At 43.1% G+C, this 14,742-nt stretch overlaps 1 protein-coding gene across 1 annotated transcript in view; it reads right to left on the bottom strand.

Moving 5' to 3' along the window:
- dntt (deoxynucleotidyltransferase, terminal) overlaps positions 1-14,742 on the bottom strand; it is a gene marked incomplete at both ends in the record, with an annotated part of 247,276 nt that overhangs the window by 191,561 nt on the left and 40,973 nt on the right. The window contains one exon of the mRNA XM_079843630.1: positions 5,790-5,906. Coding sequence (XP_079699756.1) covers positions 5,790-5,906 — 117 coding nt within the window. The remainder of the gene's footprint in view (positions 1-5,789; positions 5,907-14,742) is intronic.

Raw genomic sequence — 14,742 nt, 5'->3', positions numbered from 1 at the left:
AGTGGAGAACCGGCCACAGGGTCATGGAGGACCAGTGGAGAACCGGCCACAGGGTCATGAAGGACCAGTGGAGAACCGGCCATAGGGTCATGAAGGACCAGTGGAGAACCGGCCACAGGGTCATGAAGGACCAGTGGAGAACCGGCCACAGGGTCATGGAGAACCAGTGGAGAACCGGCCACAGGGTCATGGAGGACCAGTGGAGAACCGGCCACAGGGTCATGGAGGACCAGTGGAGAACCGGCCACAGGGTCATGAAGGACCAGTGGAGAACCGGCCACAGGGTCATGAAGGACCAGTGGAGAACCGGCCACAGGGTCATGGAGGACCAGTGGAGAACCGGCCACAGGGTCATGAAGGACCAGTGGAGAACCGGCCACAGGGTCATGAAGGACCAGTGGAGAACCGGCCACAGGGTCATGAAGGACCAGTGGAGAACCGGCCACAGGGTCATGGAGGACCAGTGGAGAACCGGCCACAGGGTCATGAAGGACCAGTGGAGAACCGGCCACAGGGTCATGAAGGACCAGTGGAGAACCGGCCACAGGGTCATGGAGGACCAGTGGAGAACCGGCCACAGGGTCATGAAGGACCAGTGGAGAACCGGCCACAGGGTCATGAAGGACCAGTGGAGAACCGGCCACAGGGTCATGAAGGACCAGTGGAGAACCGGCCACAGGGTCATGAAGGACCAGTGGAGAACCGGCCAAAGGGTCATGGGCGGCCGAGGCTCATTGATGCACGTGGGGAGCGAAGGAAAACAGAAATCAAGAAAACATATTGTATGTCATTTTCCTCAGTAAAAGCATCTTGATTTAAGAGTTTTTTAGATATTTGGACTGGAAAAAAGACAGAAATCCTAAGTAAGAAAAGCTTTTTTTGCAGTGTGGTTTTACCTGTGGTGAGTACTCGTTAATTTAAATAAGAATAGAGTTCTAACTCAGTAATAATATTTAAATTTCACCCATTAAAACTTTTTGGTTGATGAAAGTTTTACAGATATTGTTAAGCATCTATAAATTTACATCTGTGTCCTATCACAAGTTACTCTACTGTCAGCTTAAGCTTTTGTCAAATCTGTCATGTTTCCAAGAAACAAAACGTGTTTATATACTGTGTGTGTATATATATATATATATATATATATATATATATATATATATTTTTTTTTTTAGGGCTGTCAAAAGATTAATCGCATCCAAAATAAAAGTTTGTGTTTACATAATATATGTGTGTGTGTACTCTGTTAATTATTATTTATATATAAATACACACACATTCATGTATATATTTAAGAAATATTTGCATGTATATACTGTATATACATTTATATAATCTATAATATATATAAAGATAAATGTTTTATATATAAAAATATTTTTTCTTAAATATATACATTCTTGTGTGTGTATTTATATATAAATAATTATTAACAGAGTACACACACATATATTATGTAAACACAAACTTTATTTTGGATGCGATTAATCTTTTGACAGCCCTATATATATATATAATAGAATATATATAAAATATAAAATGTATATATATAAAATAGAAAAGGGACCGGTCCCCGGGTGTGTCCACAACATCGAATATTGAATCTGGCCCCTTTTAAACAAGTTTGGAGACCCCTGGTATAGTTCATCCAAAAATGAAAATTCAGTAATTTACTCAACCTCATGGTCCAAAAATGCATGTGTAATAAATTATATGCTGAATCAAAAAATGGTTGAGTGAGAGAAGGCGAGGATCAAATCAATATTGGCGATTCTGAGGAGGCGGGGGAAAAGTTGTGTGATTGACAGATCACAGAATAAAATGTTGGTGGATCCATTAAACAGAACGCTCAGCTTCACATCAGAGGCATGAACACACAGAATTAAATATATAAAAGAGTAAAATCCGCACTTATTCTTATTGTTTATCTCGCTCACGAACACCACTGAGCTCGTCTCGTCCTGCTGTTTTTCTGCTCCATCATTATTCTCAATAATGTGTTTGTCTATTGCCGGGAGAGAAAAACACCTGCAATGCAATCAAGTCTCAGTTTCCCATTAAAAAAATCATATTTGCCAGTGAAATACAGAAGAGATTTTAATCTGAGCTCTCGGTTACGGTTCACCTCACCTCGTCAGTCTTGGGTGTTTTTCTCTTTCATCGTAATTGATTTATTAATGTTTCAGATCGCAAAATGTGAGTTTGCACAAATGTCAAATCTGAAACAAAGCGTAATCCTACACAGTTTTTCTCTTGATTAATGTTCAAAGAGTCGCGGCGCAGCAACACATCAGCTGTGATAATCAGGAGCAGTGTGAGCGACACCTCGCGCATCCAAAGGCTCTTAAACCTCTGCTGTTTGTCAGTCTAATTCTGGCTCTGAACGCAGAAACTTTAGCAGTTCTGGCAGCATCTCAAGATTTGCCTCAGAGAAGCTCAAGGTGAATCTGTTGGGTTTATGTTGAAGTATCAAATAAATATTTAAAGCGGAACATGACTGAAGTTTTGCTTGACAACTGATAACAGGTCTTGAACCTTCCAAACACAAATTGCAAGACAAAACAAAGGCGGATTACGGCTGAGATTTGACTAGAGCTGCATGATTAATCAAGTGGTGTTCACTGCAGAGCTCCGCCTCTCTGAGCGTAATGGGTGGAGTTATGTTTAGCGATAGGGTTAGCATGTGTCTAGCTCATCCTGGCAACCATCCAAAATACCCTAGAAACTATCTTGCAATTCTCCGATAACCACCCATAACACTCTAGCAACTGCTTAACTATACCCTGGTAACATTTGAAAACACCCTAGAAACCACTTAGCAACACCCTGGTAAACTACCCAGAACACCCTGATAAATGTTTGGCGAGTTTGGCAACCACTCAAAACGTACTGGAAACCACTAAACAACACCTTGGTAACCACTTAGAACACCCAAGCAACTATTCAGTAACATCCTGACAACCATCCAAAACACCCTAGGAACCACCTAGCAACACCCTGGTAACTACCCAGAACACCCTATAGTAATGATTTAGCAACATCCTGGCAACCATCCAAAATACCCTAGAAACTATCTAGCAATTCCCCGGTAACCACTCAGAACGTTCTAGCAACTGATTAACTATACCCTGGTAACCTTCCAAAACACCCTAGGAACCACCTAGCAACACCCTGGTAGCTACCCAGAACACCCTATAGTAATGATTTAGCAACATCCTGGCAACCATCCAAAATACCCTAGAAACTATCTAGCAATTCCCCAGTAACCACTCAGAACGCTCTAGCAACTGCTTACCTATACCCTGGTAACCTTCCAAAACACCCTAGGAACCACCTAGCAACACCCTGGTAACTACCCAGAACACCCTAGTAATGATTTAGCAACGTCCTGGCAACCATCCAAAATACCATAGAAACTATCTAGCAATTCCCCGGTAACCACTCAGAACGCTCTAGCAACTGATTAACTATACCCTGGTAACCTTCCAAAACACCCTAGGAACCACCTAGCAACACCCTGGTAACTACCCAGAACACCCTAGTAATGATTTAGCAACGTCCTGGCAACCATCCAAAATACCCTAGAAACTATCTAGCAATTCCCCGGTAACCACTCAGAACGCTCTAGCAACTGATTAACTGTACCCTGGTAACCTTCCAAAACACCCTAGGAGCCACCTAGCAACACCCTGGTAACTACCCAGAACACCCTATAGTAATGATTTAGCAACATCCTGGCAACCATCCAAAATACCCTAGAAACTATCTAGCAATTCCCCAGTAACCACTCAGAACGCTCTAGCAACTGCTTACCTATACCCTGGTAACCTTCCAAAACACCCTAGGAACCACCTAGCAACACCCTGGTAACTACCCAGAACACCCTAGTAATGATTTAGCAACGTCCTGGCAACCATCCAAAATACCCTAGAAACTATCTAGCAATTCCCCGGTAACCACTCAGAACGTTCTAGCAACTGATTAACTATACCCTGGTAACCTTCCAAAACACCCTAGGAACCACCTAGCAACATCCTGGTAACTACCCAGAACCCCCTAGTAATGATTCAGCAACATCCTGGCAACCATCCAAAATACCCTAGAAACTATCTAGCAATTCCCCAGTAACCACTCTGAACGCTCTAGCAACTGCTTACCTATACCCTGGCAACCTTACAGAACACCCTAGAAACCACCTAGCAACACCCTGGTAAACTACCCAGAACACCCTAGTAATGATTTAGCAACATCCTGGCAACCATCCAAAATACCCTAGAAACTATCTAGCAATTCCCCGGTAACCACTCAGAACGCTCTAGCAACTGATTAACTGTACCCTGGTAACCTTCCAAAACACCCTAGGAGCCACCTAGCAACACCCTGGTAACTACCCAGAACACCCTAGTAATGATTTAGCAACATCCTGGCAACCATCCAAAATACCCTAGAAACTATCTAGCAATTCCCCGGTAACCACTCAGAATGCTCTAGCAACTGATTAACTATACCCTGGTAACCTTCCAAAACACCCTAGGAACCACCTAGCAACACCCTGGTAACTACCCAGAACACCCTAGTAATGATTTAGCAACATCCTGGCAACCATCCAAAATACCCTAGAAACCACTTGACAACACCCTGGTAACCACCCAGAACACTCTAGCAACTATCTACTGTACCAATGCCCTGTTGACTACCCAGAACACACTGGTAAACGCTTGGCAACCACTCAAAACATACTGGAAACCACTAAACAACACCTTGGTAACCACTTAGAACACCTAAGCAACTATTTGGTAACATCCTGACAACCATCCAAAACACCCTAGAAACCACCTAGCAAAATCCTGGTAACCACCCAGAACACCCTAGTAAAGATTTAGCAACATTCAGACAACCATCCAAAACACCCTAGAAACCAATTAGCAACACCCTGGTAACCACCCATAACACTAGCAACCACTTAGCAACATCCTGGAAACCACTCTAAACACCCTAGAAATCATCCAATAACCTGGTAACCAATGCCCTGCTGACTACTCAGAACCCCCTAGTAATGATTTAGCAACATTCAGACAACCACCAAGAACACCCTAGTAACACTTGGCAACCACTCAAAACATACTGGAAACCACTAAACAACACCCTGGAAACCACCCAGAACACCCAAGCAACTGTTTAGCAACATCCTGGCAACCATGCAAAACACCCTAGAAACCACTTAGAGTGGTTTTCTAGGTAGTTACTAGGGAGGGTATTACTAGCAACCGCTTAGCAACATCCTAGCAACCACCCAAAGCATACTGGAAACCACTAAACAACACCTTGGTAACCACCTAGCAATGCCCTGCCCTGGTAACCACCCATAACACCCTAGTAATGACTTAGCAACATCCTGACAACCATCCAAAACACCATAGAAACCACTTAGCAATTCCCTGTAGTCCCTTATAATGGTCCCTACATCCCAGTTCTGACGTAAAAGGTTGTTTTGAATAGGTTGTTTGTTGTTAGCAACAACCATAGCACAGTGTACAGCTGAAGCAGTTAATGTGTGTGTTAATTGGGACAGTTTATACTGAATCTATCCATCTGTGTTCTTTCGACCCCCTTCTGTTCTGTCCATACTGTGCTGCAAGTGGGCCAGAGATTAAAATAACTCGAGAACACAGTGATGTCAGATGTAAAATAATATTCTCAGTGGCCTGTTTAAATCACAACCATCACATGCAGGGATCAGATGTTGAAGTCTGGTTAGCAGAGCATATGTACAGTGTGTTCTTACTTACTGTAAAGATCTTATTGTGGTTATCCAGTGTGGTCCGTCTCTGGCAGGCGTATGGAGACATAGCAGACTCTGGTTTGGCTGATGGATGCGCACAGGACCTCTGATCTGCCGTGGGATTCTGCTCATAAACAGAGAGACACTCGGAAATCAATCAACATTACACCAATATAAACATCTTACAATCTGAGCAAATCAATTCATAAAGCCTATAAAATACTTCTAAAATCACTCTGCCATGCTTGCTTTTATTAGTAGTGACTCCTAAAACAATTGTTTATGATAAAAGTCTTTCAATGCATAGACTTTCAATGAAGGAGAGACCCTAGCAACCACCCAGAACTCCCTAGTAATTGCATAGCAACCACTCAAAATACCCTAGCAACCACAGAGAATACCCCAGCAACTGTGTAGCAATTCCCTTGTAACCACACAGAACACCCTAGCCACTGTATATCAACCCCCTAGCAACCACCCAGAATACCCCAGCAACTGTATAGCAATGCCAAAACACCCTATGCCATAGTAACCACCCAGAACACCATAGAAACTGCATAGCAGTATTTTGGCAACCACATAGCAACACCACTGGAACTACACAGAACACCTCATCACATAGCAACCCCCAAGCAACCACCCAGAATAGCCCTGCAATTGTATAGCAATACCCTAGAACACCCTAGCAACCACCCAGAACACACTAACAATTGCATAGCAACACCCTAGCAACCACCCAAAATACCATAGCAACCTCCTAGAATACCCCAGCAACTGCATAGCAATGCACTTGTATCCACCTAGAACACCCTAGCAACTGCATAGCAGCAATTTGGCAACCACATAGCAACACCATAGCAACACTGCAGCAACCACCCAGAACACCCTAAAAATGACAGAAATGCACAAGCAACCACCCAAAACACCCCAGCTAAAACCCTAAAAACGCCCTAGCTATGACTCAGAACATCCTAGCAATTGCATAGAAACACCCTAGCAACAATCCTAAAATACCCTAGCAATCACAGAGAATACCCCAGCAACTGATTAGCAATGTCCTAGTAACCACCCAGAACACCCTAGCAACTGCATAGCAACCCCTTAGCAACCATCCAGGATACACCAGAAACTGCATAGCAATGCCAAAACACCCTATGCCCTAGTGACCACCCAGAGCACCATAGTAACTGCATAGCAGAAATTTGGCAACCACATAGCAACACCGCAGCAACGACCCAGAACACCCTAAAATGACATAGAAATGCACAAGCAACCACCCAAACATCCCAGCTAAAACCCATAAAACGACTCAAAACACCCTAGCAATTACCCTAAATATCTTATCAACCACGTAGAATACCCCAGCAACTGTGTAGCAATGCCCTAGTAACCACACAGAACACTCTAGCCACTGTATAGGGTGTTTTGGCATTGCTATACAGTTGCTGGGGTATTCTGGGTGGTTGCTACGGGGGTTGCTATGCCATAGTAACCACCCAGAACACCATAGTAACTGCATAGCAGCATTTTGGCAACCACATAGCAACACCACTGGAACTACCCAGAACCCCATATCGCATAGCAACCCCCAAGCAACCACCCAGAATACCCCTGCAACTGTGTAGCAATGCCCTAGTGACCACCTAGAACACCCTAGCAACTGCATAGCAACCCCCTAGCAACCACCAGAATACCCCAGTAACTGCATTGCAATGCCAAAACACCCTATGCCATAGTAACCACCCATAACACCCAAAAAATGTACATAGTATTGCACAAGCAACCACACAAACACCCTAAAAACATCCTAGCAACCACCCAGAACACACTAACAATTGCATAGCAACACCCCAGCAACCAGCCAGAACACCCTAAAAATGACAGAAATGCACAAGCAACCACCCAAAACACCTCAACTAAATCCCTAAAAACGCCCTAGCTATGACCCAGAACATCCTAGCAATTGCATAGCAACACCCTAGCAACAACCCCAAATATCCTAGCAACCTCATAGCATCCTATCAACCACTTAGAATGCCCCAGCAACTGTGTAGCAATGCCCTAGTGACCACCCAGAACATCCTAGCAACTGCATAGCAACCCCTTAGCAACCACCAGAATACCCCAGCAACTGCATAGCAATGCCAACACCCTATGCCATAGTAACCAGCCATAACACCCTACAAATTTACATAGTATTGCACAAGCAACCACCCAAACACCCCAGCTAACACCCTAAAAATATCCTAGCAACCACCCTGAACAAACTAACAACTGCATAGCAACCCCCAGCAACCAACCAAAATACCATAGCAACCACCTAGAATACCAGTTCAACTGTAATGCCCTTGTAACCACCTAGAATACCCTAGTAACTGCATAGCAGCAATTTGGCAACCACATAGCAACACCGCAGCAACCACCCAGAGCACCCTAAAAATGACAACAAAAAAATGCACAAGCAACCACCCAAAACTAAATCCCTAAAAATGCCCTTGCTATGACCCAGAACATCCTAGCAATTGCAAAGCAACACCCTAGCAACAACCCAAAATATCCTAGCAACCTCATAGCATCCTATCAACCACTTAAAATGCCCCAGCAACTGTGTAGAAATGCCCTAGTGACCACCCAGAACATCCTAGCAACTGCATAGCAACCTCTTAGCAACCACCAGAATACACCAGCAACTGCATAGCAATGCCAAAACAGCCTATGCCATAGTAACCAGCCATAACACCCTACACATTTACATAGTATTGCACAAGCAACCACCAAAACACCCCAGCTGACACCCTAAAAACACCCTAGCAACCACCCAGAACACACTAACAATTGCATTGCAACACCCTAGCAACCACCCAATATACCATAGCAACCACCTAGAATGCCCATGTAAACTAGAACACCCAAGTATCTGCATAGCAGCAATTTGGCAACCACATAGCAACACCGCAGCAACCACCCAGAACACCCTAGCAACTGTATAGCAGCCCCCTAGCAACCACCAGAATACCCCAGCTACTGCATAGCAATGCCAAAACACCCTATGCCATAGTAACCACCCATAACACCCTAAAAATGTACATAGTATTGCACAAGCAACCACCCAAACACCCCAGCTGACACCCTAAAAACACCCTAGCAACCACCCAGAACACTAACAATTGCATAGCAACACCCTAGCAACCACCCAAAATACCATAGCAACCACCTAGAATAGTCAAGTCAACTTTATTTATATAGCGCTTTTAACAATTCAGATATACCCCAGCAAATGTATAGCAATGCTCTTGTAACCACCTAGAACACCCCAGCAACTGTATAGCAACCCCCTAGCAACCACCAGAACACCCCAGCAACTGTATAGCAACCCCCTAGCAACCACCAGAATACCCCAGCAACTGCATAGCAATGCCAAAACAACCATAACACCCTAAAAATGTACATAGTATTGCACAAGCAACCACCCAAACACCCCAGCTGACACCCTAAAAACACCCTAGCAACCACCCAGAACACTAACAATTGCATAGCAACACCCTAGCAACCACCCAAAATACCATAGCAACCACCTAGAATAGTCAAGTCAACTTTATTTATATAGCGCTTTTAACAATTCAGATATACCCCAGCAAATGTATAGCAATGCTCTTGTAACCACCTAGAACACCCCAGCAACTGTATAGCAACCCCCTAGCAACCACCAGAACACCCCAGCAACTGTATAGCAACCCCCTAGCAACCACCAGAATACCCCAGCAACTGCATAGCAATGCCAAAACAACCATAACACCCTAAAAATGTACATAGTATTGCACAAGCAACCACCCAAACACCCCAGCTGACACCCTAAAAACACCCTAGCAACCACCCAGAAAACTAACAATTGCATAGCAACACCCTAGCAACCACCCAAAATACCATAGCAACCACCTAGAATAGTCAAGTCAACTTTATTTATATAGCGCTTTTAACAATTCAGATATACCCCAGCAAATGTATAGCAATGCTCTTGTAACCACCTAGAACACCCCAGCAACTGTATAGCAACCCCCTAGCAACCACCAGAACACCCCAGCAACTGTATAGCAACCCCCTAGCAACCACCAGAATACACCAGCAACTGCATAGCAATGCCAAAACAACGATAACACCCTAAAAATGTACATAGTATTGCACAAGCAACCACCCAAACACCCCAGCTGACACCCTAGCAACCACACACACAACATCTTAGCATCCCGGTGGAATCTTTCGCAGGGGTAAACAGTCACATTATCTCCAGAACATGTGAAAGTCTCGTTATGCCTGACATTAGCTCAACGGCGCTGGAGCGTTTATCTCGTCACACAGGAGTCATGGGAACAGCAAGAAAATGGCCCTCATCTAGAAGACAGGAAGCATCAGAATCAATTACAGCTTTATGATTTACAATTACGGCCATAAAGGACGCAGTAGGTCCAGTTTATCCCTGATAAATTGCTATTTCATTTAGACGTTGAAATATATTCAGCTCTCTCCCGGTCTCAAAAGGATTACAGCTGTAATGTCAGCGCTCCTGGGAATAATTGCTCAATGCGATGGAAGTCTGCACCCATGAAAATTACCTGCGCAATCATCTCGGCACATTGTGATAATGGCCGATTCAGAGATGCGGGGAAAGTGAATGCTAACACGCTGTTCTGACCGCGAGCTATTTTAGAGGCGTTGCGAATGTGAATGAAAAGAGGCCTGATATCTTCTCCCCCCTCCAGCAAAAGCATCAAACGCTCAGAATTGAGAAAAATCACTGACATTTATTCGCCGTAAGGGGCGAATCCACAAGCATAGAAAGTCTGAATATAATGGCTGTATTATATCCATTTCAGGGTGAATCATAAACTAATCTGGGCAGTTTTCTCCATAGTTAAAGGCACTTTTGAAAATAATTTCCTTTCCCATGACACCAGACCTCGCTGTTAGGTCTCTGACTTTAGATGCACGTCTAAAGAATTACAATTCAAACCCCCTTAATATATTATTTAACAGCATAGACCCTTTTCACAGACGTTTTAAAGCTACACTGTGTGATATTTTCCCCCATCTAGTGGTGAAAAGGTATATGACCATCCAGAGAATATTAGTTTCTCTTCCTCTCAATTCCGATTTCGTTTTAACTCCTACAGTGGCCGATTTAGTCCAAGATTAACATGGCTTCCAGTTCGACCTCGTCCACATTCGACACGGTGCCATCGAGTGTTAAAACGCGAAAGGCGAAGCTTGAATTCACGGGTATGTCCCTCTTTGGCTAATGTACTTTTAAGATGGAGGGGCAACATGGCGACCGGCATTCAAACCCCTCACCCGTATGTATTTTCAATGGCATATTATAAACTTACGAGAATACTTTATTACTTGAAAGAAGAAAATATACATTAATGAGCACATATATTTTTGAAAGAACTAAGTGTTTTTAGCTAAGAATAAACTAAAAAAGTTAAAGTCATCGATATCGTAAATCCTGCAGCGTTTTTTGTATTTAATTTTTTTTTTTTAAATATATGTACATTTATAACACTAATACTTTGTATTTTATTACTTTTGCATCAAATTACAATAAAAAAAAGTTACCGCTGCTTTTGAGGGTGTTTAGTAATAGCGTTTATGGGAGTGATGGTAAAAATGAACATATTTCTCTCTTTTCACTGCCGTTATTAATCTCTTTTTGAAAGTTGTGAAATCACTACTGTGGTGTTTTTCTTTTGCTATGTGAGCAAATGGGCACACAGAAAAATATTTAATGTTTTCTCTCATTCACAGCTACAATATTTAACCCAACTATGACGACTTCCGCTCTGAGAAACCCGGAAATGTGAAAAGGGTCTTATTGAGACTACCAGTGTTGGGGAAAGTTACTTTGAAAAGTAATGCAATACAATATTGCGTTACTTCCTTAAAAAGTAACTAATTGAGTTACTTAGTACTTGTTAAATGCGTTACGTTACTTTTGCGTTACTTTTTCTCACCTGGGCTGGGCTTGATTTTGTTTTTGTTTATAACAAAAAAAGTTATATTTTTGTGCAACAGTAAAGACCTCTTCATACCAAAATTGAAATAATAAGCCCCAGGCTGAGGTAAAAATGCAAATTGACGCATGAACACTAGAGGGCGCAGCTCTGCTGCCATTCTGGATAATGGGAGAATCGGATGCAGGAGGAAAATGTTTTACCAATAAAAACTAAAAATCTAGTCATTTTCATCATCAAAGGTCCGCAGCAAGACATTGGTAAATTAAATATAATATAATAGTTGTTTTATTTAACATTTAATTATTGGAGGTTTGCATAGTATTCTGATTTTGCATTTGACTGATTTTATTCATTTTGAAGAGTACAGAATCTTTATTGTGCAAGTGAGATGAATAAATGCTGATATTTAGTCTGGAACTACAATAACCCTCATGTTTACACACAACATGGGGGCAGGAGAGCTGTCAGTCAAATTAATGTGAAAAAGTAACTCAGATATTTTGTTGTAAATTTGAAAAGTAATGCGTTACTTTACTAGTTACTTGGAAAAAGTAATCTGATTACGTAACTCAAGTTACTTGTAATGCGTTTCCCCCAACACTGGAGACTACATGAAGACTGAACAAAGTCTCAGGGTTCACGGTACGATTGTGGCCACAATTTGACCAATAGGAGAGCAGAACCTGATCACACAATTAGAAGGCAACACCACTTGCTCCGTTGTCTTTGTTTTTTCCCGTTTTCTTTTCAAGAGAAGCGATGCTTGATCCGTGTGTGTCGCGTTCTTTAACAGTCCATCTGGATATAAAGATGCCGTGAAGCCAAACCCCCGTGTGGAAAAAGAATGCGGTTGTGTTTGATAAAGTTGGCTTGAGAGAGCCAATAAACTATATAGTTATATAGACTAAAATGTCTGACTGCTCCTCCTCCTAGAGCTTTAAAGCTACCACCACCAAACTCAGCTCAGAGACTCAGACTGATCTGACATTGACTGAATTTTCAGATTTACAAATCTAAACACTGAAGCCCAGACTCAATCAAACTGACATCTATCTATCCATCCATCCATCCAGGGCCGGCCCAAGCTCTTATGGGGCCCTATGCAGAATTTTATTTGGGGGCCCCTCGGTGCCCTATTGTCAATTCTTGATCATTCGCACACCCAGTATATATATATCATTGTTAGTAGTTGTAGCTGTGTTGCTTACATCACGTTGCTTTCATATTCTGGGCTCGCTCATCTGATTTTTTGTTTAGAATGTTTCGGCTGAAGTTGTCCTTGTGTTAACGGTTGTATAATAACTTCTGTATGTTGGCAATAATCATTTTTGTAAGTGTGTCTATAATGTGATATGCTAAACTGATTTTATTGTGGGTGCGGGTCGGATGTCGGTTCTATTTTAAGCGGGTCGGGTGCGGATTTTATTTAGTGCTGTTGTCGGAAAACGGGTCGGATGCGGTTTTAAGCACTGCGGGTACGGGCGGGTGCGGGTTTACAAAATCGGACCCGTGCAGGACTCTGCTTTGAACCCTGACTAACAAGCGAATAGTGTCCAGCCGATGGCGCCGCGAGCTCGTGCAACGCTGTCAGAATCATTCCCTGCATATATTAGAAAACATTTTGCAATTTATTGCAATAATTGTTTAAGGCCATTTCGCAATTTCAGTCATCATAAAATAACTTTGCCGGAGAGTAATTTCTTGTGCTCTTGGGGGCCCTCTGGTGGCCAAGGGGGCCTTAAGCAGCCGCTTAGTTCGCTTATGCCTGGGGCCGGCTCTGCATCCATCCATCCTACAATCCATCCATCCTACAATCCATCCATCCTACAATTCATCCTAGAATCCATCCATCCTACAATTCATCCTACAATCCATCCATCCTACAATCCATCCTAGAATCCATCCATCCTACAATCCATCCATCCTACAATCCATCCTAGAATCCATCCATCCTAGAATCCATCCATCCTACAATCCATCCATCCTACAATCCATCCTAGAATCCATCCATCCTACAATTCATCCATCCTACAATCCATCCATCCTACAATCCATCCTAGAATCCATCCATCCTACAATTCATCCTAGAATCCATCCATCCTACAATCCATCCATCCTACAATCCATCCATCCTACAATCCATCCTAGAATCCATCCATCCTACAATTCATCCTAGAATCCATCCATCCTACAATCCATCCATCCTACAATTCATCCTAGAATCCATCCATCCTACAATTCATCCTAGAATCCATCCATCCTACAATCCATCCTAGAATCCATCCATCCTACAATCCATCCATCCTACAATCCATCCATCCTACAATCCATCCTAGAATCCATCCATCCTACAATCCATCCTAGAATCCATCCATCCTACAATCCATCCATCCTACAATACATCCATCCACAATCTTACAATTTATCTACCCATCTATCAATCCATCCATCCATCCATCCATCCAACAATTCATCCTAGAATCCATCCATCCTACAATCCATCCTAAATGGACTGCATTTATATAGCGCTTTTAACAGACCTACGGCCATCCAAAGCGCTTTACATTTTGCCTCACATTCACCCATTCACACACCGACGGCGGTGTCAGCCATGCAAGGCGCCATCCAGCTCGTCGGGAGCAGCTGGGGTTAGGTGTCTTGCTCATGGACACCTCGGCACTTGGTCAGGTGGAACCGGGGATCGAACCACCAACCTTCCGGTTTGTAGACAACCTACATGAACCACTGAGCCACTGCCGCCCCTGAGCCATCCTAGAATCCATCCATCCTACAATCCATCCTAGAATCCATCCATCCTACAATCCATCCATTTTACAATCCATCCATTCACAATCCATCCATCCTACAATCCATCCATTTTACAATCCATCCATCCCACAATCCATCCATCCCACGATCCATCCATCCATCCATCTCTTACAATCTACT

Source organism: Gobio gobio, assembly GCF_949357685.1.
Source record: "Gobio gobio genome assembly, chromosome: 18".
Taxonomy (NCBI): domain Eukaryota; kingdom Metazoa; phylum Chordata; class Actinopteri; order Cypriniformes; family Gobionidae; genus Gobio; species Gobio gobio.
Note: the sequence above shows the minus strand (reverse complement) of the source record. Positions and strands in the feature narration are given on the sequence as shown.